This window comes from Thamnophis elegans, chromosome 3, assembly GCF_009769535.1.
Source record: "Thamnophis elegans isolate rThaEle1 chromosome 3, rThaEle1.pri, whole genome shotgun sequence".
Classification (NCBI taxonomy): Eukaryota; Metazoa; Chordata; class Lepidosauria; order Squamata; family Colubridae; genus Thamnophis; species Thamnophis elegans.
In genome coordinates, this window is record NC_045543.1 from 139969317 (window position 1) to 139996845 (window position 27529).

At 45.2% G+C, this 27529-nt stretch overlaps 1 protein-coding gene across 2 annotated transcripts in view; it reads right to left on the reverse strand.

Annotated features, from left to right (window-relative positions):
- The window catches only part of CTIF (cap binding complex dependent translation initiation factor), a 182600-nt gene that overhangs the window by 132202 nt on the left and 22869 nt on the right, over positions 1–27529 (reverse strand). For both annotated transcript variants that reach the window (XM_032214565.1, XM_032214564.1), the window contains exon 2: positions 99–311. In XM_032214565.1, the coding sequence (XP_032070456.1) occupies positions 99–278 (180 nt within the window). In that variant the 5' untranslated portion in view covers positions 279–311. The remainder of the gene's footprint in view (positions 1–98; positions 312–27529) is intronic.

A 27529-nucleotide genomic window follows, 5' to 3' on the forward strand; every position in this document is an offset into this window, starting at 1 on the left:
CATTTATTCAGTTCCTCACTGATTGTTATTCTTCTCACTATGACTCTTTTGGTGTTTTTAAGCCAGTGGGAATGACCCACTCCAAGTCTGTCACTCACCTGCGAGATATTAGACTGGGTTTTCTCGTTCTCCTCATCCCCTTCAGTTTTTTCAGTCAACAAGCCTTGGACTTGATATTCCAAAACGTAGCTGTCGATGAACCTTTCCAGCTCCTCAATTTCTTGTGACCGGTTGCTTCCTGCCTCAGAAGAGGCAGAAGCCACGGAAGAATTTTCCATCCCACTCTGTAATGAACCAAGAATTGAGGTGTCCTAAGATGGAGAAAGGGAAAAAAAACAAAAAACAAAAACAAAAATTAAGCCAGTGATTGACACATTATACACTCCATGTCTTCCTCCTAGCAAAACCTACAGAGGTAATTCTCGACTTAGGACCACAATCGACTCCAAAATTTCTGTTGCTAAGCAAGCAGTGGTGAGTTGCAGACGATATGGGAGTACCAGAGCCTGCCCGGAGCACCGGATACTGTTCCGGTACGGTGCTCCGGAGGGCCCACGTACCTGCCCAAGCTCCTTACCGGTCTTTTAAGTCTTCGGTGTTTACGCATACAGCTCCTGTGTGATGCTCCGCTGAGCAGCTAGAACATCACGGAGGCTCGCAGAAGCTGTAAGATGCATGCACATGCTGCGCATGTCCATGTGGACAACGCCGGGCCCGTTCCAACCATATCAGTTGGAACGGGATCCGAAACCCACCACTGTAAGCAAGATAGCAATAGCACTTAGACTTATATACCACTTCTTAGTGCTTTACAACCCTCTCTAAGCGGTTTACAGAGTCAGCCTCATTGCCCCCAACAATCTGGGTCCTCATTTTATCCACCTCGGAAGGATGGAAGGCTGAGTCAACTTGAGCCTGTTGAGATTTGAACTGCCAAATTGCAGGCAGCTAGCAGTCAGCTGAAGTGGCCTGCAGTACTGCACTCTAACCACTGCACCACCTCATCCCTATACCCATCTATAAGATGGTTATAAAGCAAACATTTACCCATTTAACAACCTTTGTCACCATAGTTAGCAATATAGCAATAGCAATAGCAGTTAGACTTATATACTGCTTCATAGGGCTTTCAGCCCTCTCTAAGTGGTTTACAGAGTCAGCATATCGCCCCCAACAACAATCTGGGTCCTCATTTTACCCACCTCGGAAGTATGGAAGGCTGAGTCAACCTTGAGCCGGTGAGATTTGAACCGCTGAACTGCAGATAAGAGTCAGCTGAAGTGGCCTGCAGTACTGCACCCTAACCACTGCGCCACCTCATCCCTATACCCATCTATAAGATGGTTATAAAGCAAACATTTACCCATTTAACAACCTTTGTCGCCATAGTTAGCAATATAGCAATAGCAATAGCAGTTAGACTTATATACCGCTTCATAGGGCTTTCAGCCCTCTCTAAGCGGTTTACAGAGTCAGCATATCGCCCCCAACAACAATCTGGGTCCTCATTTCACCCACCTCGGAAGTATGGAAGGCTGAGTCAACCTTGAGCCGGTGAGATTTGAACCGCTGAACTGCAGATAAGAGTCAGCTGAAGTGGCCTGCAGTACTGCACCCTAACCACTGCGCCACCTCGGCTCTTCCGAGTTGTTAAGTGAATCACTGCAATTGCTAAATTAGGAATGCATTTGTTAAGTGCAATCTGCCTATTTCATTAATGTCGCTTGTCCGAGGGTCGCCAAAGGTGATTCCATGACCCCGGGACCCTACAACCGTAAATATGAACCAGTTGCCAAGCGTCCCAATGTTGATCACATGGCCTTGGGGATGCTATAATGGTCGTAAGTGTTGTGTCCTTGGAGATACGACCGGCGGCTGCCAAGGAACACAGGAGGAGCCCTGATTGGTAGAGACGCACCTGCCGGCTGACGGGACAAATACAGTTTCCCCATTGGTTCTCCGTCTGACAGCTCATATATGAATAGCTATCAGATGGGGTTTGTCCCTACGTTCCGTTCTACTTGTGTTAACGTTAATAAACAGTTCTGCTGCAACCAGTCGCCTCCTCGGTTATTGAATACGCCGGCAACAGACATAAAAATAAGTGTGAAAAATAGTTTTTCACACAGAATCTGTAGAGATTTTAGAGTCATCCATTCTCAGTCATCCAGGTCATGGTTCTCCAAAAGGTGCTTTTTCAGAAGGCAACTGGACTTTCTTGGTTTTTTTTTTTCTTTTCAAGACGTTTCGCTTCTCATCCAAGAAGCTTCTTCAGCTCTGACAGGATATGGAGGTTTTTTCAGTGCAGTTGCAACTTTGAATGATCGGTAAACAAATGGCTGTAAGCTGAGGACTACCTGTAGCAATAGCAATAGCAGTTAGACTTATATACCGCTTCATAGGGCTTTCAGCCCTCTCTAAGCGGTTTACAGAGTCAGCATATTGCCCCCAACAACAATCCGGGTCCTCATTTTACCCACCTCGGAAGGATGGAAGGCTGAGTCAACCCTGAGCCGGTGAGATTTGAACCGCCGAACTGCTGAACTGCAGTCAGCTGAAGTAGCCTGCAGTGCTGCATTTAACCACTGCGCCACCTCGGCTCATGTAGTGTGGGCAACAAATCCTTTTAGAACTACAACTTAATGTATGGTTTTTGCACCTGACAATTTGTAAATAATCCAGGAACGTGGATAAGTAATATTTACTATATTGAGAAAGTATCATGTTTAGTCAGTCTTTTTATTATTATTTTCTCTTTCTTTCTGACACACATACACCGGGGGGGGGGAGGGGGGAGGGTTTAAACCCCCTACCTAGTGTTTAGTTTTTCTTCCCATTCCACCTAGTAGGCAATTGGCATCCTCTTCTGGCTGAGGAATCTGGCTTGTCTCCATCTTTATAAAGATCAAACTTGCTGCTCTCATAATGTTTTCCAACTGGGTTGGGTGGAGAACTGGCTCTGCAACATGCGTCAATCTTTTTCCTTGGCATTTTTGTATTATGATAAATCTGCTCCTTGGAAGCCAGTCAAGATTTAAAAGGTGTCAACGTGTTGCAAAAAGCATATTCTGAAAATCTGGAAATTGTCTATTTACGAAGAACTTTGGGTTTATTGTGCTTGGAATGGGGCCAAAAAGACCATCATGTATTCCTGGAATGATACATGTATGCCAATAATCAAAGATTGGGTTGATGAAATGCGTATCATCTCAGCTTTAGAGCTGGCACTTCATGGCTGTATAGGCAGTCCCCAACTTACAACTGTAACTCTGGCAATTATTGCGGTAACTCATGATGGTTTTAAAGCAGGTCATCATGGCAGGAATAGCCAACACTCCAGAAGACAGGCTTAAGATACAGAAGGATCTTGACAAACTTGAACATTGGGCACTATCTAATAAAATGAAATTCAATGGTGAAAAGAGTAAGGTTCTGCGTTTAGGCAAGAAAAACGAAATGCACAGGTACAGTATAGGTGGTACCTTCCTCAATAGTAGTAACTGTGAAAGGGATCTTGGAGTCCTAGTGGACAACCATTTAAATAGGAGCCAGCAGTGTGCATCAGCTGCCAAAAAAGCCAACACAGCTCTAGGTTGCATCAACAGAGGGATAGAATCAAGATCAGGTGAAGTGTTAATACCACTTTATAATGCCTTGGTAAAGCCACACTTGGAATACTCCATTCAGTTTTGGTTGCCACGATATAGAAAAGATGTGGAGACGCTAGAACGAGTGCAGAGAAGGGCAACAAAGATGATTAGGGGACTGGAGACTAAAACATATGAAGAACAGTTGCAGGAACTGGGTATGTCTAGTTTAATGAAAAGAAGGACTAGGGGAGACATGATAGCAGTGTTCCAGTATCTCAGGGGTTGCCGCAAAGAAGAGGGAGTCAAGCTATTCTCCAAGGCACCTGAGGGCAGAACAAGAAGCAACGGGTGGAAACTAATCAAGGAGAGAAGCAACTTAGAACTGAGGAGAAATTTCCTGACAGTTAATCAGTGGAACAGAAGTTGCCTCCAGAAGTTGTGAATGCCCCAACACTGGAAGTCTTTAAGAAGATGTTGGGTAGCCATTTGTCTGGAACGGTATAAGGTTTCCTGCCTAGGCAGGGGGTTGGACTAGAAGACCTCCAAGGTCCCTTTCAACTCTGCTATTGTATTGTAACTGACTTGATTTTGCTACCTTTTTTGTGGCAGTCCCTAAGCCCGTGATGGTGAATCTATGGCACACATGGCCAAAGTGGCACACAGAGCCATGTCACCTGGCACACGCAGTTTCACCCGTTCCTCTTCCAGGTTTCTGGCGTGCATGCATGCACGTGTGACGATCAGCTGGCCTTCATGGGTATGGCAGGGGCAGAAACTGGAAGAGCTGGTCTTCTGTTTTCCGGCGTGAGCGTGCACACCAGGCAGCTGATCATCGCACATGCATGTGTGCCAGTAACTGGAAGACTAGCTGGCTGATGCACATGCACGAAACCAGAAGTTTATTTTCCAGCACGGGCCGGAAACTGGAAGTTTATTTTCCAGCACGTGCCAGAAACCGGAAGTTTATTTTCAGCATGCGCCAGAAACTGGAAGTTTATTTTCCAGCACGCGCCGGAAACTGGGAGTTTATTTTCCAGCACGTGCCGGAAACTGGAAGTTTATTTTCAGCACGCGCCGGAAACCGGAAGTTTATTTTCCAGCACGCGCCGGAAACCGGAAGTTTATTTTCCAGCACGCGCTGGAAACCGGAAGTTTATTTTCAGCACGCACCGAAAACTGGAAGTTTATTTTCCAGCACGCGCCGGAAACCGGAAGTTTCTTTTCCAGCACACGCCGGAAACCGGAAGTTTATTTTCCAGCACACGGCGGAAATTGGAAGTTTATTTTCCAGCACGCGCCGGAAACCGGAAGTTTATTTCCAGCACGCGCCGGAAACTGGAAGTTTATTTTCCAGCATACGCCGGAAACTGGAAGTTTATTTTCCAGCACACGCCGGAAACCGGAAGTTTATTTTCAGCACGCGCCGGAAACTGGAAGTTTATTTTCCAGCACGCGCCGGAAACTGGAAGTTTATTTTCCAGCATGTGCCGGAAACTGGAAGTTTATTTTCCAGCACACGCCGGAAATCGGAAGTTTATTTTCAGCACGCGCCGGAAACTGGAAGTTTATTTTCCAGCACGCGCCGGAAACTGGAAGTTTATTTTCTAGCACTTGTTTTCTGGAAACAGGGAGGAAATGTCAATTTCTAGCAAAAAATGTTGTAAATCAATCACATGACCACATGATGTTGCAAACAGCCATAAATGCAGGCTGATTGCCCTGCCGTCAAAATGTGGCCACGTGACCAAGTTGTCCTCATAACTATAACTTCAATGATCATAAGTTATAAGTCAAGGACTACCTGTAAAGGGAAAACTAGCCAATATGATTCTGTGTGGTTTAAAAACTGAACTGGAAAAAAAAATCCTATCTGGGGATCATTATTATTATTATACAGGTAGTCCTTGACGAACAACAGTTTGTTTAGTAACCATTCAAAGTTACAATCGCACTGAAAAAAGTGACTTATGACTATTTTTCACAATTACGACCGTTGAAGCATCCTTGTGGTCACATAATCAAAATCCGGACACTTGGCAACTGGTTCATATTTGTGATGGACACAATATCCTGCTTTTGTGACCTTCTAACAAGCAAAGTCAATGGGGTTACCAGATTCACTTAACAACTGTGTTACTAACTTAACAACTGCAATGATTCACTTAACAAATATGGCTAGAAAGGTCGTAAAATTATGCAAACCTCACTTAACAAATGTCTCACTTAACAACATAAAGCTTGGGCTCAATTGTGGTTATATTTGAGGATACCCTGTAGTTGAATTGTTCTTATTCGGTTTAGAGATTAGTGGTTTGGTTTTAAAGTTTTAAAAACTATTTTTTGTTTTGTTTGTATTCATGTGCAGGTAGTCCTCAAGTTGCAACCACAATTGAGCCCGAAACTTGTGTTGCTAAGCGAGAACTTTGTTGCGGGTTTCGCTTCTTTTTATGACTTTTCTTGCCACTATTGTTAAGTGAGCGACTGCAGTTGTTAAATTAGTAAGACGGTTGTTAAACAAATCTGGTTTCCCCATTGAGTTTGTTTGTCAGAAGGTCACAAAAGGGAATCACATGACCCCAGGACACTGAAACCATCATAAATGTGAGTCAGTTGTCAAGCATCCGAATTTAAATCACGTGTCTATGGGGATACTGCCACAGTCATAAATGTTAAAAATGGTTATATGTAACTTTTTCCAGTGTTGTAGTAACTTTGAATGGTCATTAAGTGAACTGTTGTAAGTTAAGGACTATCTGTAAGGACTATTTTGCTTCTTACAGTTTAATTAAACCAATTTAATCAAAATTTAAAGAAGGCTTAGTGTAATGGGCAAACTAACAAGGCCTGTCATTGCAGCAACTGATTCGTTTCAATCCACTGAGCTAATTTGCTTTGCCCCATTGAAGGCAAGATGGCACCCACTGGCCTTGGCAAAACTATTCATGGGAGCTGTCAGGGAATTGAGCAGCCAGTGTCCCAATGAAGTCAAGGATGTTGAAATGAACTTGTAGTTTTATATTTAAATTTATAAATATATTTAACATCTATATTTACAGTAAATAAGATAGTAAGGCACATTAACATCGTGAGGTAAATCGTCCACATCAACATTGTGAGGTAAATCGTCCTCATTAACATCGTGAGGTAAATCATCAGGTAAATCACAGAACAGCATGCGGAGCACACAGAAGAAAAAGGCGGGGGAAAAGGGAAACTCCCCCTTTATACGCAGCAACCAATCATAATGTAGATTGCCTCACGCAGGAACCCACACTCTCCAATCAATTAACTACCACTGTTATCCGTCCTGATGTTTCAGCTATTAAATTATCTTAATAGGCTCCTCAAGTAGTTTGCCCCGTTCCTTATACATGTAGTCCTTGACTTACGACCAGAATATTAGCATAAAATTTATGTTGCTAAGTGAAACATTTATTAACTGGATTTTGCCCCATTTTAACACCTTTCTTGCCATGGTTATTAAGTGAATCATTGCAGTCGTTAAGTTAGTCACACAGTTATTAAGTGAATCTTGGTTTCCCCATTGACTTTGTTTTAGTCTCCAGTCCCCTAATCATCTTGGTTGCTCTTCTCTGCACTCTTTCTAGAGTCTCCACGTCTTTTTTATATCATGGTGACTATAGGCAATTAACTTCCTACTGTCCCCTCTCCTAGGAAAATGATATATTTTAGGAAATATTAAAAGGGCAGAATATTTCCCCTAAAAGGGAGGCAAAAACTCAGCACACCCCCACCTTTGTCAATGGGCCATTAAGACCTGAGCCAGTCTTTTCTACATAACAAAGATCTACCTCCTTCAGGCAGAGCCATAATAGGAATCCCAAAGTCCTTTCATTACATCACCACCCAGCAAGGCTCAACCAAACTTGGACTCGAAACACGGCCTACAGAGTTGCCCCTGCATGGCCCCATGGGAGTCTGACAACCAATCAGAATACAAGCTCAAATTCAAAAGCCCAGAGAAGGCATAAAACCCAGGCACACTCAGCATCTCTTCCCTTTTTCTTCTTCACCCAACATCTTCAAGGCGTGTGATCCTGTCCACCATTAAAAACCAACTTTCCAAACAGCCACCATGCTTCCAGTGTCCTTCTCCCCACTTGGAACTGAACCCAGAAGGACATTTCTTCCAACAGGGACCAAAACTGGATGCAATATTCCAAGTGTGGCTGAGGGCTACCTGTATACTGTGGAGCCACAGGGAAGCCCAAACAATGGACGAACCACTCATTTCCAAGGTCGTCAAACAAAAGGCAGAGGATGGGTGTGTGTGGGGGGGGGAGGGACACTCAACGAAGCCTGCCCTTCAAATGGAGAGGGAAGAGAGGAGGGGGAGGGAGAGGGAGAGAAAGCAGAGGGAGTCTCCAACTCCGTGTTGTAAAGTTCCGGGCCGATCTGCAAAGAAATAAAAGGCAAACGCTTTTTGCTACGAGAACGTGACCTGGGAGGCGAACTCATTGTTCCACCCGCTGCAGCAGACAATGGAGAGACGCCATGGAGGACTGTCATTCATTGGGGTTGCTTTTCAAGAAGTGACAGATGGACAATGCTGAGCAGGCATGACGTGTGGGAGCAGGAAAGAACTTGGGGTGGGGGGGCGGCGATGATGATGGAACGGCAAATCATTAACTGGTTGGAGTGGATAAGGACCACAAAGGAATACGTGATTCTTCTCTATAAATCAAGTGCTTTCCTTCATAAGCCCCGCTAAAAATGTACGATAAATGAGCTGTTTCTGCAGCAATTACATGCTGAATGTCAAGCCGTGTGTGTGTTTTGTTTAAATGCTAATTACTCAAGTTCCCAGACCAATGAAAAAAAAAAAAACTAACATTATTTCATTAGCAGAAGAAAATCAAACCTGAAACTATAATTGACGAAAAGGAAGGACGGATGGACTCCGGCATTTTTTGCTAAGAATGTTTTTTTTGAGTGGTTTGTCCGTGTTTGATACCGTAGAAGGAGATCAGTAATCTCTTGATCGGGAAGACAACTAAGATTTCTCGTAAATGGGATCCATGCGTGTGGGGATCCTTAGTGCTCTCTGAGCTTAATTGTTTTCTTGGAGATAGGAGGTGACATCATCAGTGCTAGAAGGGGGGGGATTTGCTCTCTCTCATCAATCTCAGCAGTGAGAAAAGTGACTTAGGCCCAGTTTTCACACTTACGACTGTAGCAGAATCCCTATGATCACATGATCAAAACTCAGAAGCTCAACTGCTTCATATTTATGACGGTTGCAGTGTCCCTGGGTCATGCAATCCATTTTTTGCAACCTGATAAGCAAAGGCAATGGGGAAGCCAGATCCTCTTAACAACGATGTTACTAACTTCAGTGATTCACCTAACAGATGTAGGAAGTTAGCACCAGTGGGGAAATTCAATTTTTTTTTACTACCGGTTCTGTGGGTGTGGCTTGGTAGGAGTGGTGTGGCTTGGAGGGCGTGGCTTGGTGGGCATGGTGGGGAAGGATTCTGCAAAATCTCCATTCCCACCCCACTCTGCGGCCAGCCAGAGGTGGCATTTGCCGGTTCCGTTATTGGTTCTCTGAACTACTCAAAATTTCCGTTATTGGTTCTCCGAACTACTCAAAATCTCTGTTATTGGTCCTCCGAACTACTCAAAATTTCCATTATTGGTTCTCCGAACTACTCAAAATCTACGTTATTGGTCCTCCGAACTACTCAAAATTTCCGTTATTGGTTCTCCGAACTACTCAAAATCTCCGTTATTGGTTCTCTGAACTACTCAAAATTTCCGTTATTGGTTCTCCGAACTACTCAAAATCTACGTTATTGGTTCTCTGAACTACTCAAAATTTCCATTATTGGGTCTCCGAACTACTCAAAATTTCTGTTATTGGTTCTCCAAACTACTCAAAATGTCCATTATTGGTTCTCCGTACTACTCAAAATTTCCGTTATTGGTTCTCCGAACTACTCAAAATTTCCACAACCAGTTCTCCAGAACCTGTCAGAACCTGCTGGATTTCACCCCTGGTTAGCACCCACCCCTCTCCTAGGAAAATGGGATATTTTAGGAAACTCAGGCCCCCACCTTTGTCAATGGACCATTAAGGTCTGGGCCAGTCTTGTCTACATGAAAAAGATCTACCTCCTTCAGGCAGAGCCATAGGAGGAATTGCCCAAAGCCCCTTCATTACATCATCACCCAGCAAGGCTCAACCAAGCCTGGGACACAGACAACCTACAAAGTTACCCCTGCATGGCCTCATGGGAGTCCGACAACCAATCAGAATACAAGCTCAAATTCAAATTCCAACAGAGGGTATAAATCTCTCTCTCTCTCCACTCCAGGTGCCACTCCATGTCCAACATTAAACCATCTTTCCAGGCAGTCTCCATGTTTTCAGTGTCTTTTTCCCCACTTGGGACTGAACCCAGATGGGCATTTCTTCCAACACAGATATGGAAAGAAAGGTTGTAAAATGAGGCAAAACTCATTTGATAAATGTCTCGCTTAGAAACAAAGGGTGCATCTCAAAGACTGAGCTAACACCGAATCTACAAAGGTTGAGTTAACCTTTTCAGAACTAAGATTCCATAACAGCCATTGCTGGCTCTACTCCCTTTCTGCTTCCTCAACCCATGAGCCCCACAGATGCATGCTTTTCAATAACCTTTAACCTTCCTGGCTGTACAGGACCTACAAATCCTGCAAGTTTAAGTCTACACAACTGGAAGAGAAGTAGTGTTGGACGTCTCACTTAATACATAGTCATCTTAAGACTCTTCCATCTCATTCTCATTGTAACAGCATTGCCAAAAAGGTATTAAAAGCTGTTAACCTAGTTTTGTGAAGCTTCTTCTCCGGTAACACTCTACTGCTAACTAGGTCATACAAGACCTTTGCCAAACCAATCCTCGAATACAGCTCGTCTGCCTGGAATCCACACTGTATATCGGACATTAATATGATTGAGGCGGTCCAGAGGTATTTCACGAGAAGAGTCCTCCACTCCTCTGCTCACAATAGAATCCCTTATGCCACTAGGCTCGAAATTTTGGGTTTGGACATCCTTGAACTATGCCACCTATGGTCTGACCTAAGTGTGGTACACAAAATTGTCTGCTACAAAGTCCTACCTGTCAACAACTACTTCAGCTTCAACCGCAATAATGTACGGGAAAACAATAGATACAAACTCAAGGTCAACCACTCCAAACTCGACTGCAGAAAATATGACTTCAGCAACAGAGGGGTCAACGCCTGGAATGCTCCACCTGACTCCGTGGTTACAGCCTCAAACCCCCACAGCTTCACCCTTAAACTATCTACCGTGGACCTCACCCCATTCCTAAGAGGTCCGTAAAGGGGGCGTGCATAAGTGCACCAGCGTGTCTTCCATCCCTGTCCTACTGTCCCCATTTATTCGTACCCATTTCCTTTTTCATGTCCATGTTTATACTTATACCTGTTCTCTCGTACGTGTTTGACAAACTAAATAAATAAAATAAAATTCTACTGCATGCAAACATTAGGTCTGATTCAAAGGGTTTTGTTGACTGTAAATGTGAGTTATAGCAAAGACAAGGCCATGAAGGGGGTGGGGGATAGAAAGGATCAGATTTCTGGTGAATCAACTGTCTCCAAAGGTTCTGAAATCAAGAGATGTGATCTATTGACAGAATCTTGCTGAATTGTTCCTATCAAGGGTCTGGTGTAGGCAGATTTAGATACTGCAAATACTATTTAAGCGAAAAAGAACTCCCAAACTTCTCAAAGTCTTCTACTCAGCGAAAGCAATCCTGATTTATAGCACCTAAAATGTTTCCTCTAATGACTGAGCCGTGCGGAAAAATATTTCCCAATTAACCTTTAATCTCCTGGAAATATATATTTAAGAGGAAATGCTGACAGATTCTTAAAATACAACATCACCAGCAGGTGCCATCCTAATTATTTTAAAGGCATCTCATCTTTCACCTACTCTATTTGTTTCACAAAAATACTTTGTGGGCATAATGTGGTAGCCAGAGAGAGACTTTGAGGAAAGGTGCTTTCAGGTGAAACACAGCTGTTCCTCAACATGAGAAAGCACAATGATTTGCAAATATTGTTTTGTGAAGTGAAAGAATGGAGCCCCTTACTGGTAGTTCTGGACTTACAACCAGAGGTGGGATTCACTTAGATTTACCACCACTTTGCAACTCTGAGTGTGTGCATGCTTGCATTGCACGCCCACCTTCTGCACATGTGTGCGGCCTTCCGAGCATGTGCTTTGCTCACACATGTGGCATACACGAATGTGTGCAGTGTGGAAAATGAGGGTACATAGGACGTTTTGAAGCCAAGGTGGGTGGGTGGGTTTCAATGGTGGGTTCTGGATCCCGTACGGTAACCGGTACGGTGCGACGGGGCCAGGCATCCACCACATGAATGTGCTCAGTACACGCATGCATACTTATCACCCACGATGCTCCGCGACATTCCAGCTGCTCGGTGGAGCATCACGCAGGCGCCGTATGCTCCGTGCACATGCATGGAAGCCCTGAACAGCTCAAATACCTGTAAGGAGGACGGGCGGGCAGGTGGGCCCTCTGGAGCACCGTACCGGAGCGTACTGGTCGTATCCCACCACTGGTGGGTTTACTGCTATCGGTTCGGGTGAACTAGTCCAAACTGGCTGAATCACCTCTGCTTATAACACTTCATTTAGTGACTGTTAAAAATGATAATGGGATTGAAACAAGTGACGTAAGACCATTTCTCACACTTACATATGCAGCATCCCCATGGTCACACGATCAAAATCTAGACATTTGGCAACTGACTCATATTTATGACTGGTCTTGTGTCCCAGGCTCACGTGATCCCCTTCTGTGACCTTCTGACAAAGTCAATGGGGAAGCCAGATTCATTTAACAATGTTGCTAACTTAACAACTGTAGTAATTCCTTCCACAACAGTAGCAAGAAAGGTCGCAATACGGGGCAAAATTCACTTAACAACTGTCCCGCTTAACAACAGGAATTCTGGACTCAATTGTTGTCCTAAGTCAAGGACTGCATATATTGTAATAACCACAGCTGTTTTGTCAATTTTTTTAAAGCCACGATTCTTGCTAAAAGACAACTATTTGTCATACCAGCTGGAATATTCTGGGATTTGAAATCCACACGTGTTAAAGTTCATGAGATTGAGTAATACTGATCTAGAGGAATTGTTGGTACAATGAGGGGTACATCATGTTTTGCAACAGTTCTGTCTTTGGACCATCCTTAAAAAAATGCATTCCAAAAAACAAACTTTTCTGAAATGCCTTTCCCAGATTTCTCTCTCTCTGTCATCTCTTTCTCCCTCTCTTTCCTTCCTTCCTTTTTTCTTGGCTAGATAAAAGGTCAAGGTTCCCCTCGCACATATGTCCTATTCGTTCCCTACCCTAGGGGGCGTTGCTCATCTCCATTTCAAAGCCGAAGAGCCAGCACTGTCCAAAGACTTCTCCGTGGTCATCTGGCCGGCATGACTAAACGCCGAAGACTCACGGAACGTTCTTACCTCCCCACCAAAGGTGGTTCCTGTTTTTTCTACTTGCATTTTTACATGCTTCAAACTGCTAGTTCGGCAGGAGCTGGGACGAGTAACGGGAACTCACTCCGTATGCGGTGCTAGGGATTCGAACCACCGACCTGCCAACCTTTCTGATCGACAAGCTCAGCTTCTTAGCCCCTGAGCCACAGCATCCCCCTCTTTTCTTGGCTACCCAACTCTAAATAAACTCTTCCTTATCTGCTAAGTTTTCATTCCGGCCCAGTGGGCTCATTAAAGCTACGCAGCCAACCTCACTTGCAGCATTTTTCAGGCTCTGCAGCTCTGGGATGCCAGGAGAGAAAAGCAGCTCTGCATTACCTGGGAGAAACACAAAATTGCCTTAAAGAGCTGCAGTTAGATGCACATACCAACACGCCTTTGTGGAATCAAATCCACCACGGTTTGCAGCATCCCGCAGTCATGTGACTGGGATTTATGACAATTCTTCTTTTGCTGGAAACTGGCATTTACTTTCAGTTTCTGGCAAAAAACCTGAGGAGTGAGCCGAGGTGGCGCAGTGGGTAGAGTGCAGTACTGCAGGCCACTTCAGCTGACTGCTAGTTCAGCAGTTCAGCGGTTCAAATCTCACCGGCTCAGGGTTGACTCAGCCTTCCATCCTTCCGAGGGTTCCACCACAAACCCGCGTTCGACTAAAGCACGCTCGACGAAACCGCGTAGCTGACGTCATCACATTGCGACAACAGCGCAGAGAAAAAAGCACGCTGTAAACGCTAAAGCTAAAATTAACCCCTAAATCTAATCCCCCTAAACCTAATCCTAAACCTAACCCTAAACCTAATCCTAAACCTAACCCTAAACCTAACGCTAAACCTAATCCTAACCCTAAACCTAACCCTAACCCTTAACCTAACCCTAAACCTAACCCTAAACCTAACTCTAAACCTAACCCTAAATCTAACCCTTACCTTAACTTGAATCGGCTTGCTTTCAAAGCGCTATTTAAAGCGCCCTTTTTTCTCCGCGGTCGCTGTTGTCGCCCTGATGATGACGTCAGCGACGCGATTTAATCGGGCGCGCTTTAGTGGAGCGCGGTTTTGTCGTGCCACGCTTCCGAGGTGGGTGAAATGAGGACCCAGACTGTGGGGGCGATATGCTGACTCTGTAAACCGCTTAGAGAGGGCTGAAAGCCCTATGAAGCGGTATATAAGTCTAACTGCTATTGCTATTACTGCTATATTGTGAGAGTTGAGGTCCACCCAGATTAATGTACAGGTAGTCCTCAAACTATGGTCATCACTGAGCCCAAAATTTAAGTTGCTAAGTGAGAAATTTGTTAAGCGAGCTTTGCCCCATTTTACAACTTTTTTTTTGCCACCTTTGTTAAGTGAATCAAAGTTGTTTTAACAACTGCAAAGTTGCAGTTATTAAATGAGTAACAGGGTTGTTAAGTGATCCGGTTCCTCGTTGACCTAGCTTGCCAGAAGGCTGCAAAAGGGGATCACATGTTTCTAGGATGCTGCAACTGTCATGAATATGAATCAGTTCTCAAGCATCCAAATATAAATCACTGGAGGATGCAGCATCGGTCGGATGTAAAATGGGGGCAAATCAAATCTCTCACTTAGCTACATAAATGTTGGGCTCAATTGTGGTCGCAGGTTGAGGACTACCTGTACTGGCTGTGGAATTCTGGGAGTTGACGTCCACACAACCTAAAATAGACAAGGTTGGGAAATGTGGCTTTAGGGAGTTCTAAGGAAAATCGAAAAGCGGGTATTACAAAACACATTCCAAAGCAAATTTTTCTTCAAATCTATTTTCCCTACCGAGTTTACCCGTGTGAATGACTAGCAAGCTTGTTATGAATAATTTGCCCTTCAATGTTTGTTTATATCGATGGGTGTTATTAACACACCTTACCCTGAATCTTACAGATTATTATAATTTGCACCAGCAGCCTCTTCATAACCAATTTAATCACCTTTAATTTTGTTTGCTTTTATATGACTATTATACGAAGAATAAGGGCTTCCCTTCAAGTAGGTTGCGTTCTCTCTTTGCTAAGCTAAATTGTGCTGAAAAGGTTTGGTTCCTATTCTATTTTTAAATGTCTGGGTTTCTTTTCTTTTTTTTAATGACCCAATCATTTTCTAACCTAACCAGCTCTTCTTTTTCAAAAGAAATGTCTTTAAAAGGCTGTCACTGTGAAATAGGAGAGCTGCAATCTGCCTTTGAGCTGGACAAGAAAAAAACAGAACCAAAAAAAAAATTGCGGCAGAGATCATGGCGTCTAATAACCATGTGGTACCACTTATTTCTCAACTTACAACTGTAATGGAGACTGCCCACCATGATCATAAGTTGTGACCGTCGTAAAATGGGACAGATCAGTTTTATGATCTTTTTTTGCAGGTATCGGTAAGTGGACTTCCATAGTTAAGTGAATCAATGGGTACAGTTTTAATCAACAATGGAAGAGCTAGTTTTTGGCAAAACCATCATAAAGCTCAGGGTTCCAAGTAACACCCCAACCAATGATAATTCCAAGGCCAGCAGTTCCTCAAAGTTCCATTTTATTAGAGATGTCATATTGCACATCTGGGAAAACCTGAATCTCAAAGCTCCTGGATTTTCCCCACCCAAAGGAAAGTCCAAGTCTCTTCCCCTGCCCCCACGTGTCCATCACAGGGTCCAATCAACCCACTGTCTCAACTGGAGATGCCTCCCAGTCACGCCACTCCAGGTGCAGGCTGAAAGTCCTTGACTCTCAGAGAGAAGAATGTTGTTATGGCTACATACTTCTACCAGAGGTACAATCCTACCGGTTTAGCAACCGGTTTGCTGAGCGCATGCTTTGCACCTGCGCAGCGCGCATGCCTAATGTTAGTTAGTTAGTTAGTTAGTTAGTTTATTAGACTTGTATGCCGCCCTATTCCCAGGGGGACTCAGGGCGGCTAACAAACTAAAGGGGATGGGGTAGTACAAAAAGACAAACAAGACAAAAAGCAAAATACAAAAACAGATTAAAACACCACAACAGCCACAACAATTCGAGTGGGGTTGGGAACTCATCAGCCCCAGGCCTGCCGGAACAGCCAGGTCTTAACGGCTTTGCGGAAAGCCTGAAGGGTGGTAAGGGTCCGAATCTCCACGGGGAGATCGTTCCAGAGGGCCGACGTGGCTGACGTGAGCCACATAATGTGGCTGACGTGAGCAGTTTACGAGAAAACAGCTGAGGCATAGCAATCTAGTTTGCTGCAACTATCACCTGGGCTAAAAAAACAAGGAAACATAGGTAAATAAAGCCAGGGGCAGGTGGGCAGGCCCAACTGAAGGTCGGAGTGAACTGGTTCGCTCTCAGCAGATCTTCAGAGCGACCGGTACGCCCGAACCAGGATGAACCAGTAGAATCCCATCTCTGACTTCTATTCCATGCAAACTTCCCTCCCAGTTTCCCACAGCACTAAGTGTGGCAGCCCTGAAGATCGAAAGAAAAATATGGCCTCCAGGGCTGACCATCATCTCATGACCACACAATGCTACTGTATAATTGCCCATAAATGCAGGAATACTGCTAAGTGCTCCAAGTTGGGTCATGTGACAGCAGGCAGGATGGAGGGGCTACCGTCAGAACTTTGAATCCAGGGTACAAGTAGCCCCAAGGCAGATCCACCGTAACTTCAAATGGTTACAAAGCAAGCAGTCCTAAACCGAGGACTACCTGTATAGCAGATTAAACATCAAGAGACTTTGCATTCCAGCTGATGACTTCGGGCCGTTTTCTCCCTGTCTCTCATTCTCCACCCAACCCAGTTCCCCTAAAGCAGTGGTCGGCAAACCGCAGCCTGCGAGCCACATGTGGCTCTTCGGCCCCTTGAGTGCGGCTCTTCCACAAAATACCCGAACATGTGAATGAAGGAGGCTGCAGGCTCCTTTGCCCTCGGCTAAGCTATCTCCTTTCATTCTCTGCAGACAGACAGACAGAGGCACAGAGAGAGACAGAGACAGAGGGAGGGAGGGAGGGAATCAGAGAGAGACTGACAGACACACAGAGAGCGACAGAGACAGAGAGAGGGAGGGAGGGAATCAGAGAAAGACTGACAGACACACAGAGAGAGAGAGACAGAGACAGAGAGAGGGAGGGGAGAATCAGAGAGAGACTGACAGACACACAGAGAGAGACAGAGACAGAGAGAGGGAGGGAGGGAATCAGAGAGACTGACAGACACACACAGAGAGAGACAGAGACAGAGGGAGGGAGAGGGAGGGAATCAGAGAGAGACTGACAGACAAACAGAGAGAGACAGAGAGAGGGAATCAGAGAGAGACTGACAGAGACACACAGAGAGAGACAGAGACAGAGAGAGGGAATCAGAGAGAGACTGACAGAGACACACAGAGAGACATACACAGAGTGAGTGATTAAGTGAGTGAGTGAGAGACAGACACAAACACACACATACACACAGAGTGACAGAGAGAGAGGAAGGGAGGGAAGAGAAACAGAGAGAGAGAGACAAAGGCAGACAGACAGACAGAGACACAGAGAGAGACACACACAGAGTGAGTGATTGAGTGAGTGAGAAACAGACAGACAGACATACACACACAGAGTGACAGAGAGAGATGAAGGGAGGGGAGAGTGACACAGAGAGAGAGGGAGACAGAGACAGACAGAGACACACAGAGAGAGTAAGTGACACACACACACACACACACACACACACAGTGACAGAGATGGTGGGGAGGGAGGAGAGAAAGTCAGAGAGATATAGAGAGATACGAGTGTGGATGGGAGAGTTGGAAGTGGTCGACCTCAGCGAACGTACCTCAATCAGATTAGGAGTACCCTAGTTAAGTTAATAATAATGTACCTACCTATATAGTTTAAGTTTAAAAAATTTGGCTCTCAAAAGAAATTTCAATCGTTGTACTGTTGATATTTGGCTCTGTTGACTAATGAGTTTGCCCACCACTGCCCTAAAGTGCGGAAAATGGAAGTCAAAAAGCATTGTGTTATAATACCTTGAATTATGCAAAATAAATCTAAAAATAAACAAAAATTGAAATAAAAAGCAAAGCATCCTTCAAGCTTAGCCCAACCATTAGCAACATCATAGATGCATCTGTGATAAGGTACAACATTTACAACCGCAATTGAGCCCAAAATTTCCACTGCAAATCACTGCAGTTGTTAAGTGAATCAAGCAGTCACTAAACAAACCTGGCTCCCTCCATTGACTTGGCTTGTCAGAAGCCAGGTGGGAAAGTTGCAAATGCTGATCACATGACCCCTGGACAGTGCAACTGTCATAAATACATGTCAGCTTCCCAGCGCCCAAATTTTGATCAGAGTCCTGTTCCCGACAAACCCCCTTTTATTAAACAAATGTGAATTCCTCTCATTCACATTCAGCAAAGGCCTGGCAAAAAGTCTTTCCAAGGAATATTTATGACTACAGACCTTATCTGTCTCGGAAAGTTGCCATGTAAATATTTTCCAAAGGAGGCGCTGTGCAAGGAAAGACTGGGCACAGAGTCTCTGAGATTCACGGACAGATCTTCACACTCCTGAAACGAACCTAATAACCGAACAAATTGTTCCCTGCAAAAGCCCCCTCCCCTTTCGCTCCTCTTTTATGTCCTATGGGAGGGGCCAATCACCTTCCACCTGTGACTTTACTCCAAAGTCGACTGTGATTTCGAAGTTGTTCTTTTCTTCTGGCAGTTCTGCGCATGCGCACACCGGGAACAGGCTGTAGCTGTTCCTCTGCCTGACGGCTACTGTATCTAGCTCCGTAGGCTCCTGATCATTGCTAGACGGCCTCAGCCCTGTCTCTGCCTCTCATGCAGAGCCCTCGTCCGAGCAATCCCCAGGCTCCAGGACTGGCCCATGCTCCTCCCCAACCTCTTCACTGTCTGACTCTGCTGCCAGCTCTGCTGGTGGGCCACAACAATTTCAGCCTCTTACTTTCTAGCCTGGTGCCTTAATTACTGGATTGAATTGGCTTTCTATGCCAAAGATTTAAAGTGGATATTTGCATGAAAAGCTGAACATTTTGGGATAACGTCACAGTTTCTAAAAAAATGCATAGTCACGTGATCAAAATTTGGGTGCCTGCGCGCATGCGTGGAGGGGAGAGCATGCAGGGGTGGGGGGTGGTGGCCCCCGAGCAGAAAAACATTCGCCATCCCTGTTCTATAAAATCAGAAGTCACAAAATTCCCAGTCCTCCAATTCTTTCTTCCCACTTAACTCAGTTACAATACAAATCCCAGGTTCTCTGTTTTGCAACACAGCCTGCTCTTGGCAACCGGTAGTAAGCCCTGGGCAAAGCTCACAAGTGAACAAAAATAGCAACTGCTTTGTTGATCTGCTTTCAGACGGGTCGGTATGTATAATGTATGTTGAAATTCTAAAAGCTGCTGCAGAGGAGGCAGCCCTCGGAGTTCATTTTATTCCTACTCGCTCTTTCTCCCCGCACGAGGAAAATTAAAGGCTTGCCAAGCGAAAAATCCAAAGCACGCAGGAGAAGCGAGGAGAGCGAGGAGAGAGAAAACATGATTTTTTTTACACCTGGTCGGGAAACAGCCTTGTTTAAAAATGCAGCCTCAAATGGCAAGCGATCCGTTGGATGCCTAGCATGGCTGAGCTGGCGCTATTTTTGGCTTTCTGGTTGACATATCATCACACGCGCACACTTTTGCACTTCAAACTGACCCCTTGTTTTGATCCGACTCTTAACTCTACTGGAATGCGTTTTAAATACCACTGGTAGCTTGCAATGCAGGGGGTGGCAAGGGCCAGTTGCTGGGTGTCTGCAGGGCTGCCTTTGATCAAGAAAATGAGCTGGGCATGACCAACAAATGTGTGCCCTTCTCTGGCATTCTTGGTTTCAGAGGTCACTTGGTGCAATTCCCGAGCCCCCTGCCATTCACCAAGATGAACGCAATCAGAATAACATGCTGCAAAATACTCCTCTGAGTAAATAGGATAAGGACTTGCACCAACCACAAGAATAGAAGAGTTGGAAGGGATCTTAGAGGTCTTCTAGTCCAACCCGCTACTCAGGCAGGAAACTCTATACCAGTGATGGCGAACATTTTCGGCACCAAGTGCCGAAAAGGGAGCGTGCGCGTGCTCATCAGGGGGGCAACCCGTAAGAGAGGCTGCCCAAGCGCATACATGCGGACTGGCCAGGAAGTCTTCCGGTTACTGGCACGCATGCGTGGGCAACGATCAGCTGGCCGGAGTACATGCCGAAAACCGGAAAACCAGCTCTTCCAGTTTCTGGCAGTGATGCACATGCGAAGGCCAGCTGATTGTCACACATGTATGTGCGCCGGAAACCTGGAAGAGGAACCGGCACCGCCGCGTGTGCCAGGCAACATGGCTCTGTGTGCCACTTCGGGGACGCTGCCATAGGTTTGCCTTCACGGCCCTATACTCTTTCAGGCAAATAGTTGTCCAATTTATTCTTAAAAGCCTTCAAAAACTTTTGGAAGCAAATTGCTCCACTATTCTAACTGCTGGTAAATTTCTCCATAGTTCGAGGTTGCTTCTCTTCTTGATTAGTTTCCATCCATTGCTTCTTGTCCTACCCTCAGGCGCTTCAGGGAGTGCTCTCCTTTGTGGCAGCCCCTCAAATATTTGGAAGACTGCTATCATGTCACCCCCAGTCCTACTTTTCATTAAACTAGACCTGCCCCGTTCCTGCAATTGTTCTTTAGATGTTTCAGCCTCTGGCGCCTAATCAGGGGTGGGTCCCTGCCAGTTCTAATCTCTACTATAGAAGAGGTTCCACAAATCTACAGTGTCATTTAGAACCGGTTCCAGCTCCCTCCCCCCGCCCGTCCGCACATCATCAAGATGAAGAGCGAGAGGAGGAATTCTGGGGGTTGAAGTGTGCAAGTCTTAAAGCTGTCAAGTTTGAACACCCCTTGGGGTTTTTTCTTCTAAAGGGTTAGGGGTGCAAGGATCTTGTAACTTGACAGCTTTAAGACTTGCACACTTCAACGCCAGTTTCTGAGCCAACATTTTGGTTGCTAAGCAAGAGCGTTGTTAAGTGAGTTTCACCACATTTTACAAGTTGGCCACGCCCACCCAGTGACATGGCTGGCAAGCCACGCCCACCCAGTCACATGGCTGCCAAGCCACTCCCACAAAGCAGGTCATACCTACAGAAGAGGTTCTAAAAAATTTTGAAACCCACCACTGCCCCTAATCCTCTTTGTTGCTCTTCTCTGCACTCTTTCCAGAGTCTCCACATCTTTTTTATATTGTGACCACCAAACCTGGATGCAGTATTCTAAGCATGGTTTTCCCAAGGCATCATAAGGCATTACCAAATTCTCTTCCTAGCAAATAGGACAAGGGACTTGGCACCACCCACCAAATTCTCTTCTGAGTCAATTGGACAAGGACAAGGTGATTAGAGCAAGTCCTTGTCCTTATTTGCTCAGAAGTGAATTTGAAGCATGTCATTTAAATTACATTTGTCGTGCCATAAAGGAGAAGCCTTGGCATCCATTGCATAGCCAACTGATTTATTATCTTCTGCCCTCTCTGAACTGTAGCTGTAGGCCAGAAAACAGGGCCTTGTGGAGTGGAGAGTTTTGTTCTGTTCTGGAGAGATTGGATATTCCAGTACAGAAATGAGAAACATCAGAAAGTGAGTGGCAGTTGCTGGTTGAAATCTTCCCTTTTTTGGCTCCAACAGCTCTTTCTGACGTCAGTCGCAAATGTTGGGGAAATTCTTCAAAGGAAGATGTGGCCTCAGAGGAGAGCTTGTTGTGGTCCACCAATGGCCTGTGGAGCTGGCAGCGGACAGTGAGGTGGTTGGGGAGGAACATGGGCCAGTCCTGGAGTCTGGGGAATTTCTACAATTTGTAATGGAAGATTTTTTATTTTTATTTTTTTGTTTGTCCTTGTTCAAAAACAAATAAAAATTGTTTCTTTAAAAAAAAACATTTACTTAGTGGCCATTCAAAGTTAGAACAGCACTGAAAAAAAAGGCCTATGAACAAAGATGATTAGGGGAGCAACAAGAGCAACAAAGATGATTAGGGGACTGGAGACTAAAACATATGAAGAACGGTTGCAGGAACTGGGTATGTCTAGTTTAAGGAAAAGAAGGACCAGGGGAGACATGATAGCAGTCTTCCAATATCTCAGGGGTTGCCACAAAGAAGAGGGCGTCAAACTATTCTTCAGGGCACCTGAGGGTAGAACAAGAAGCAATGGGTGGAAACTAATCAAGGAGAGAAGCAACTTAGAACTAAAGAGAAATTTCCTGACAGTGAGAACAATTAATCAGTGGAACAGCTTGCCTCCAGAAGTTGTGAATGCCCCAACACTGGAAGTCTTTAAGAAGAGATCGGACAACCACAAAGTGGTTGGTAGGATTTCCTGCCTAAGCAGGGGGTTGGACTAGAAGACCTCCAAGGTCCCTTCCAACTCTGTTATTCTATTCTATCTCTCAAGTTGTGAACTGAACCAGTGCAATTGTTAAGCTAATAGCATAGTTATTAAGTTAGTCTGTCTTCCCTATTGACTTTACTTGTCAGAAGGCCACCAAAGCTGATCACATGACCTGCAGGGGACTTCAACCGTCATAAAATACAAGCCAGTCGCCAAGCATCTGAATTTTGATCACACGACCTGCAACAGTCATAAGTGTGAAAAACGGCCGTAAGTCACTTTTTCAGTGCTCTTGTAACTTTGAATGAACTGTTGTAAATCGTACAACTGTGCAGCTCCGGTCATTCTAAAAATGTTACTTATTAAAATTAGTAGAAACTGAGGCAAATGAGAATAATACCACAAAGAACAGGCAGAAGTAGTATAAATGGGAGACACTTAATTTTGGTGCCCCCCCCCCAAACAATAGTTTAATCACAGGATGTGTGCTCTAAGGGAAGCAGAAAAGAAGAACGCTAATTATGATCTTCTGGAAAAGGATTAAGAGCCTTTGTTTCTCTACTTCCTTTAATACCCCCAAAATGAAATCTATGCCAATATTTTGGCAATACAAAAAATTAAACCATTGCTTCATTATCCTTTTAAAAGCCAATGATAAACAACTGATTTTTGAGTGGGGGAGTGTGTGTGTGTAGCAGTTTAACAATTTATCTCTGTTAGCTGCAAAGTTGGTTTTACTTCAAAAGCTTTAATTAATTGCCACTCTCTAAACTTCTTCAGTTTTCCCACGGGCCAGCAGAAAACAGAGTCCCCCACTGCTTAACTTCCCATTCAGAGTAGACATTATGCAGCATTAAGCATTTTACCACATCTGATGCTGCAGTTTATACAACTCTAGTGGCGGTTCCATATCCCGGTGCAACCGGTACGGGCGCCCACCACCTGCACCTGCGCAGCACGAGCATGGTCCGCGACCAGGGGTGGGTTTCTCGCCACGTTCCAACTGGTTCAGTTGGAACGGGGCCGGCGGCATCCTCGTGCATGCGCGCGGTGCACGCATGCGTACTAGCGTCTGTGCGATGCTCCAGCTGCTCCTGGAGGATCGCGCAGGCGCTGTATGCGTCCTGCGCATGCGTGGAAGCACAGAACTCGTCAAAACCGGGTAAGGAGCGCTGGCGGGCGGGTGGGCCCTTTGCCGTTCCCGGAAGTTACTTACTTCTGGGTTCGCCGACCAACCGGTTCGCAGGGACCGCCGCGAACCGGTTGAAACCCACCCCTGTCCGTGACGCTCCAGCTGTTTGGCGGAGCGTCGCGGAGGTGCCATATGCTCCGTACGTGTGCGTGGAAGCCCCGATCAGCTGAAATATAGTAAGGAGGGTGGGCGGGCCCTCCAGAGCACCGTATCGGAACAGTACCTGGTGCTCCCAGCAGGCACCGGTACGCCTGTACCGGGGCGTACCGGTCGTATCCTACCACTGTACAACTCCATTTCCCATTCATATTCCATTTCTTGATTTTTGAGAGGAGCCTCTGTGGGGAAAAGTGAAAAGCAAAAGTGTGAAGTCGAAAGTGAATCTGGTTTTACTCTGCTTGTAAGACGGAGGCAAAAAGAGATCACGTGACCCCGGGACGCTGCAACCATCATAAATGTGAGTCAGTTGTCAAGCGTCCAAATGTATATCACATGACCATAGGGATGTTGCAATGGTTGTTAAGTGTGAAAAACGGTTGTAAGTCACTTTTCTCACTGCACTGTTGTAACTTTGAATGGTCCCTAGGTGAACTGTTGTAAGTAGAGGACTACCTGTACCAGGATTTCAATAAAACACAGTGGCAATTCTATACAGGCAGCCCTCGACTTACAACCATTTTTTTAGCAACCGTTCAAAGTTACAACACTACTGAATAGTGACATAACCATTTCTCCAACTTACAGCCAAATGTCAACTCCTAACGTTGCCATATTATGAGAAGGGGGGAAGCGCATTCCACGTATATTGTCGGCTGAAGTCGGATCTCAGATTACTGCAGCAGACTTGGGAAGGATGCACCTCATTGGGGAATGTGATTTATGACACAGGCTTAGAGGAGGGAAGGAACAGGGGTAAAGTTCAGATACAATTCCAACAACGCTTAGATCTGACTGCGAATAGATCTTGCAAAAAATAAATGCTCCTAATAAATGATTAGTTTGGTCCGAGACTCGTGAATCAATTAGGGCATTTTTTGGAAACCTAACAGCAGCATCCCTATTATGGTCACCTTGATCAAAATTCAGACACTTGGAAATTGGCTCATATTTATGACAATGGCAGTGTCCTAGGGTCACCTAATCGGCTTTTGTGACCTTCTGACAAGCAAAGTCAGAGGGGGAGACAGATTCACTTAACAACTGTGTGACTAACGCAACAATCGCAAGAAAAGTTGTGAAACGGGGCAAAATTCACTTCACAACTGTCTTATTTAGCAACAGAAATTGTGGCTCAATGGTGGTTGTAAGTTGAGGACTGTCTGTACCAATTCCAGAAATTCTGAATTCTCTTAAACTTTCCTTTACGGAGATTGAAGAACTCTCATTGAATTTTCGACATCGAAATTTTTGAGAACCAACCTGGAACGAAGGAGAAATTTCATGACAATTAGATCAATTAATCAGTGGAGCGCCTCCAGGAGTTGAGGGCGCTCCAACACTGGAGGTTTTAAAGAAGAGACTGGACAACCATTTGTCTGAAGTGGTATAGGGCAGGAGTCGGCAACCTTAAACACTCAAAGAGCCATTTGGATCCATTTCCCAGAGAAAAGAAAACACCGGGAGTCACAAAACCTACGGGGGGTCGAAAAGCTTAATAAATTGCATGCCAGCGGGTGTTGCACATTGGCAGTTGTGACACATATTTTGAGCAACAGGGAGCCGCAGCAGAGGGATGAAAGAGCCACATGCGGCTCCAGAGCCGCGGGTTGCTGACCTTTGGTATAGAGTCTCATGCCTGAGCAGGGGGTTGGACTGGAAGACCTCCAATGTCCCTCCCAACTCTGTAATTCTGTTTGTCATTAAACCAGTGGTGGGTTACAACCGGTACGCCCTGGTATGGGCGTACTGTTGCCTGCGGGGAGCACCAGGTACCATTCCAGTACGATGCTCTGGGGGGCCTGCCTGCCTGCGCTCCTTACAGGTATTTGAAGTTTTCCGGGCTTCCACACCTGCGCGACACTCTGCCAAGCAGCTGGAGCGTCGCAGAATGTCATGGGTGGTAAGTACGCAGGCGCACGCTGCACGCATTCATGTGGTGGACACCTAGCCCCGTTGCACTGTACTGGTTGCAACGGGATCCGGAACCCACCACTGCATTAAACCCAATGGTAATATGAATTAACCATTTCCATTAAAATCATGTGAAAAGGAATATGATGCCTGTTCTGACCCCCTTCTGTCCGGTGAGTCACACCGACACAAGCTTACTGTTAGCCACGCTTTATTCACAGTAATTACTCATAGACAAGACATTGGCAGCAACCCAGACTCCCACAGATAAGAGACACACAAGAGCTTCTCCAGCTTAGTATAACGATTGGGTCCTGCAAAAGGTCCCCTCCCAAAGTCTCTTCTTTTATACTCTGATGGGTGGAGTCAAATCACAACCACCTGGGCCTGATTATCTCCTATGAGTCTGTCTCCGTAATTGCTGCCGTCGCTTCTCCACCCTTCTCTGCCTGGCGTCAGGGACAAACTCCCTTTGCGCTTCCCCACTGCTCCAGTGCCTGACGTCAGGGACAAACTCCCTTTGCTCTTCCCCACTGCTCCATGCCTCAGGTGGCTCCTGGTGGCCAACCAGCCTATCTGAGCCCTGCTCGGAGTCTGAACCCTGCCCAGGGTCCTCCACATCTTCCAGAGCCGACTCATAGGGTCCCTCGCTATCGGAGTCCATTGGCAACTCCAACAGCTCCTTCTGGGCCACAACAGATGCCCAATGAATATCAAAGGAGCATTTTCCTTCTGTGATATGGTAGATTAACATGGTCTTTGTTTTAGTTACTGTACCTTTTGTCTTTATGTCTTAAATGTTGCTTAGAATCACTTCCGTGCGTGAGCTGGCATCTCCAATGAACCAATACAGTAAATGAAACAAAAAGCTCCAGGACTCCATCTGTTCACTCTTAGTGAGACTTTCAAAGCCTCTACCAATTTGTAATTAAAACTATTAAAGACACGGCTGGTGAAAATTTATATGAATTAGGGGAAAAGGACATTTAGCTTTTGCTTCAGTTCCACTTACTATTTCGGGGAGCGTGGCGCTGCTTTGGACATCCTCCTCAAAAAGGCCCTGCAGCTCTTGAGCCAGAAAAGATACAGGAGCAAAAGGTGGATATTTACACCATCATGAATAATATCAGCTACAGGTAGGCCTCGCCTTATGATCACTCACTAAGCAACCGTTTCAAGTTATGACAGACCTCCCTACAGCTACGTATGACCCAGTTTTGACATTTCAACACGCACACACATCCCACGCAGTCACACGGGCACATTTTGGATACTTGGTCTGCATTTATAGCTGTTTGCAGCATTCCAGAAAGAGGTGATTGCAATTTTTGGCATTTTCTTTTTGCCAGAAACCAACATTTATTTCGGGTTTCCAGCAAAAAAAACAGCCATTGGGGTATAAAAAGGTCATAAAATCCTGCATGGTTGCGAAATGACTGTCTTAAAAACAACTACAACTGTTTGGAAAAATGGCAGGTTAATTAAAACACTCATCACGACAAATGTATATGCCAAGACGGAGGAATATTGCTTTAGATGTTGAATATATTTAATGCTTGACTTACAACAGTAAGTTTGAAGTTACAACAGCACTGAAAAAAGTGATTTATTTCTGACCAAGGCTTCCCAAGAGCATGAAACAAATTCATGTCATGGCAAAAAACACTTTTATTAATTTACAGTGAATTCTGCTCATTCACATCCAGCAAAGTCTTTCAAGGGA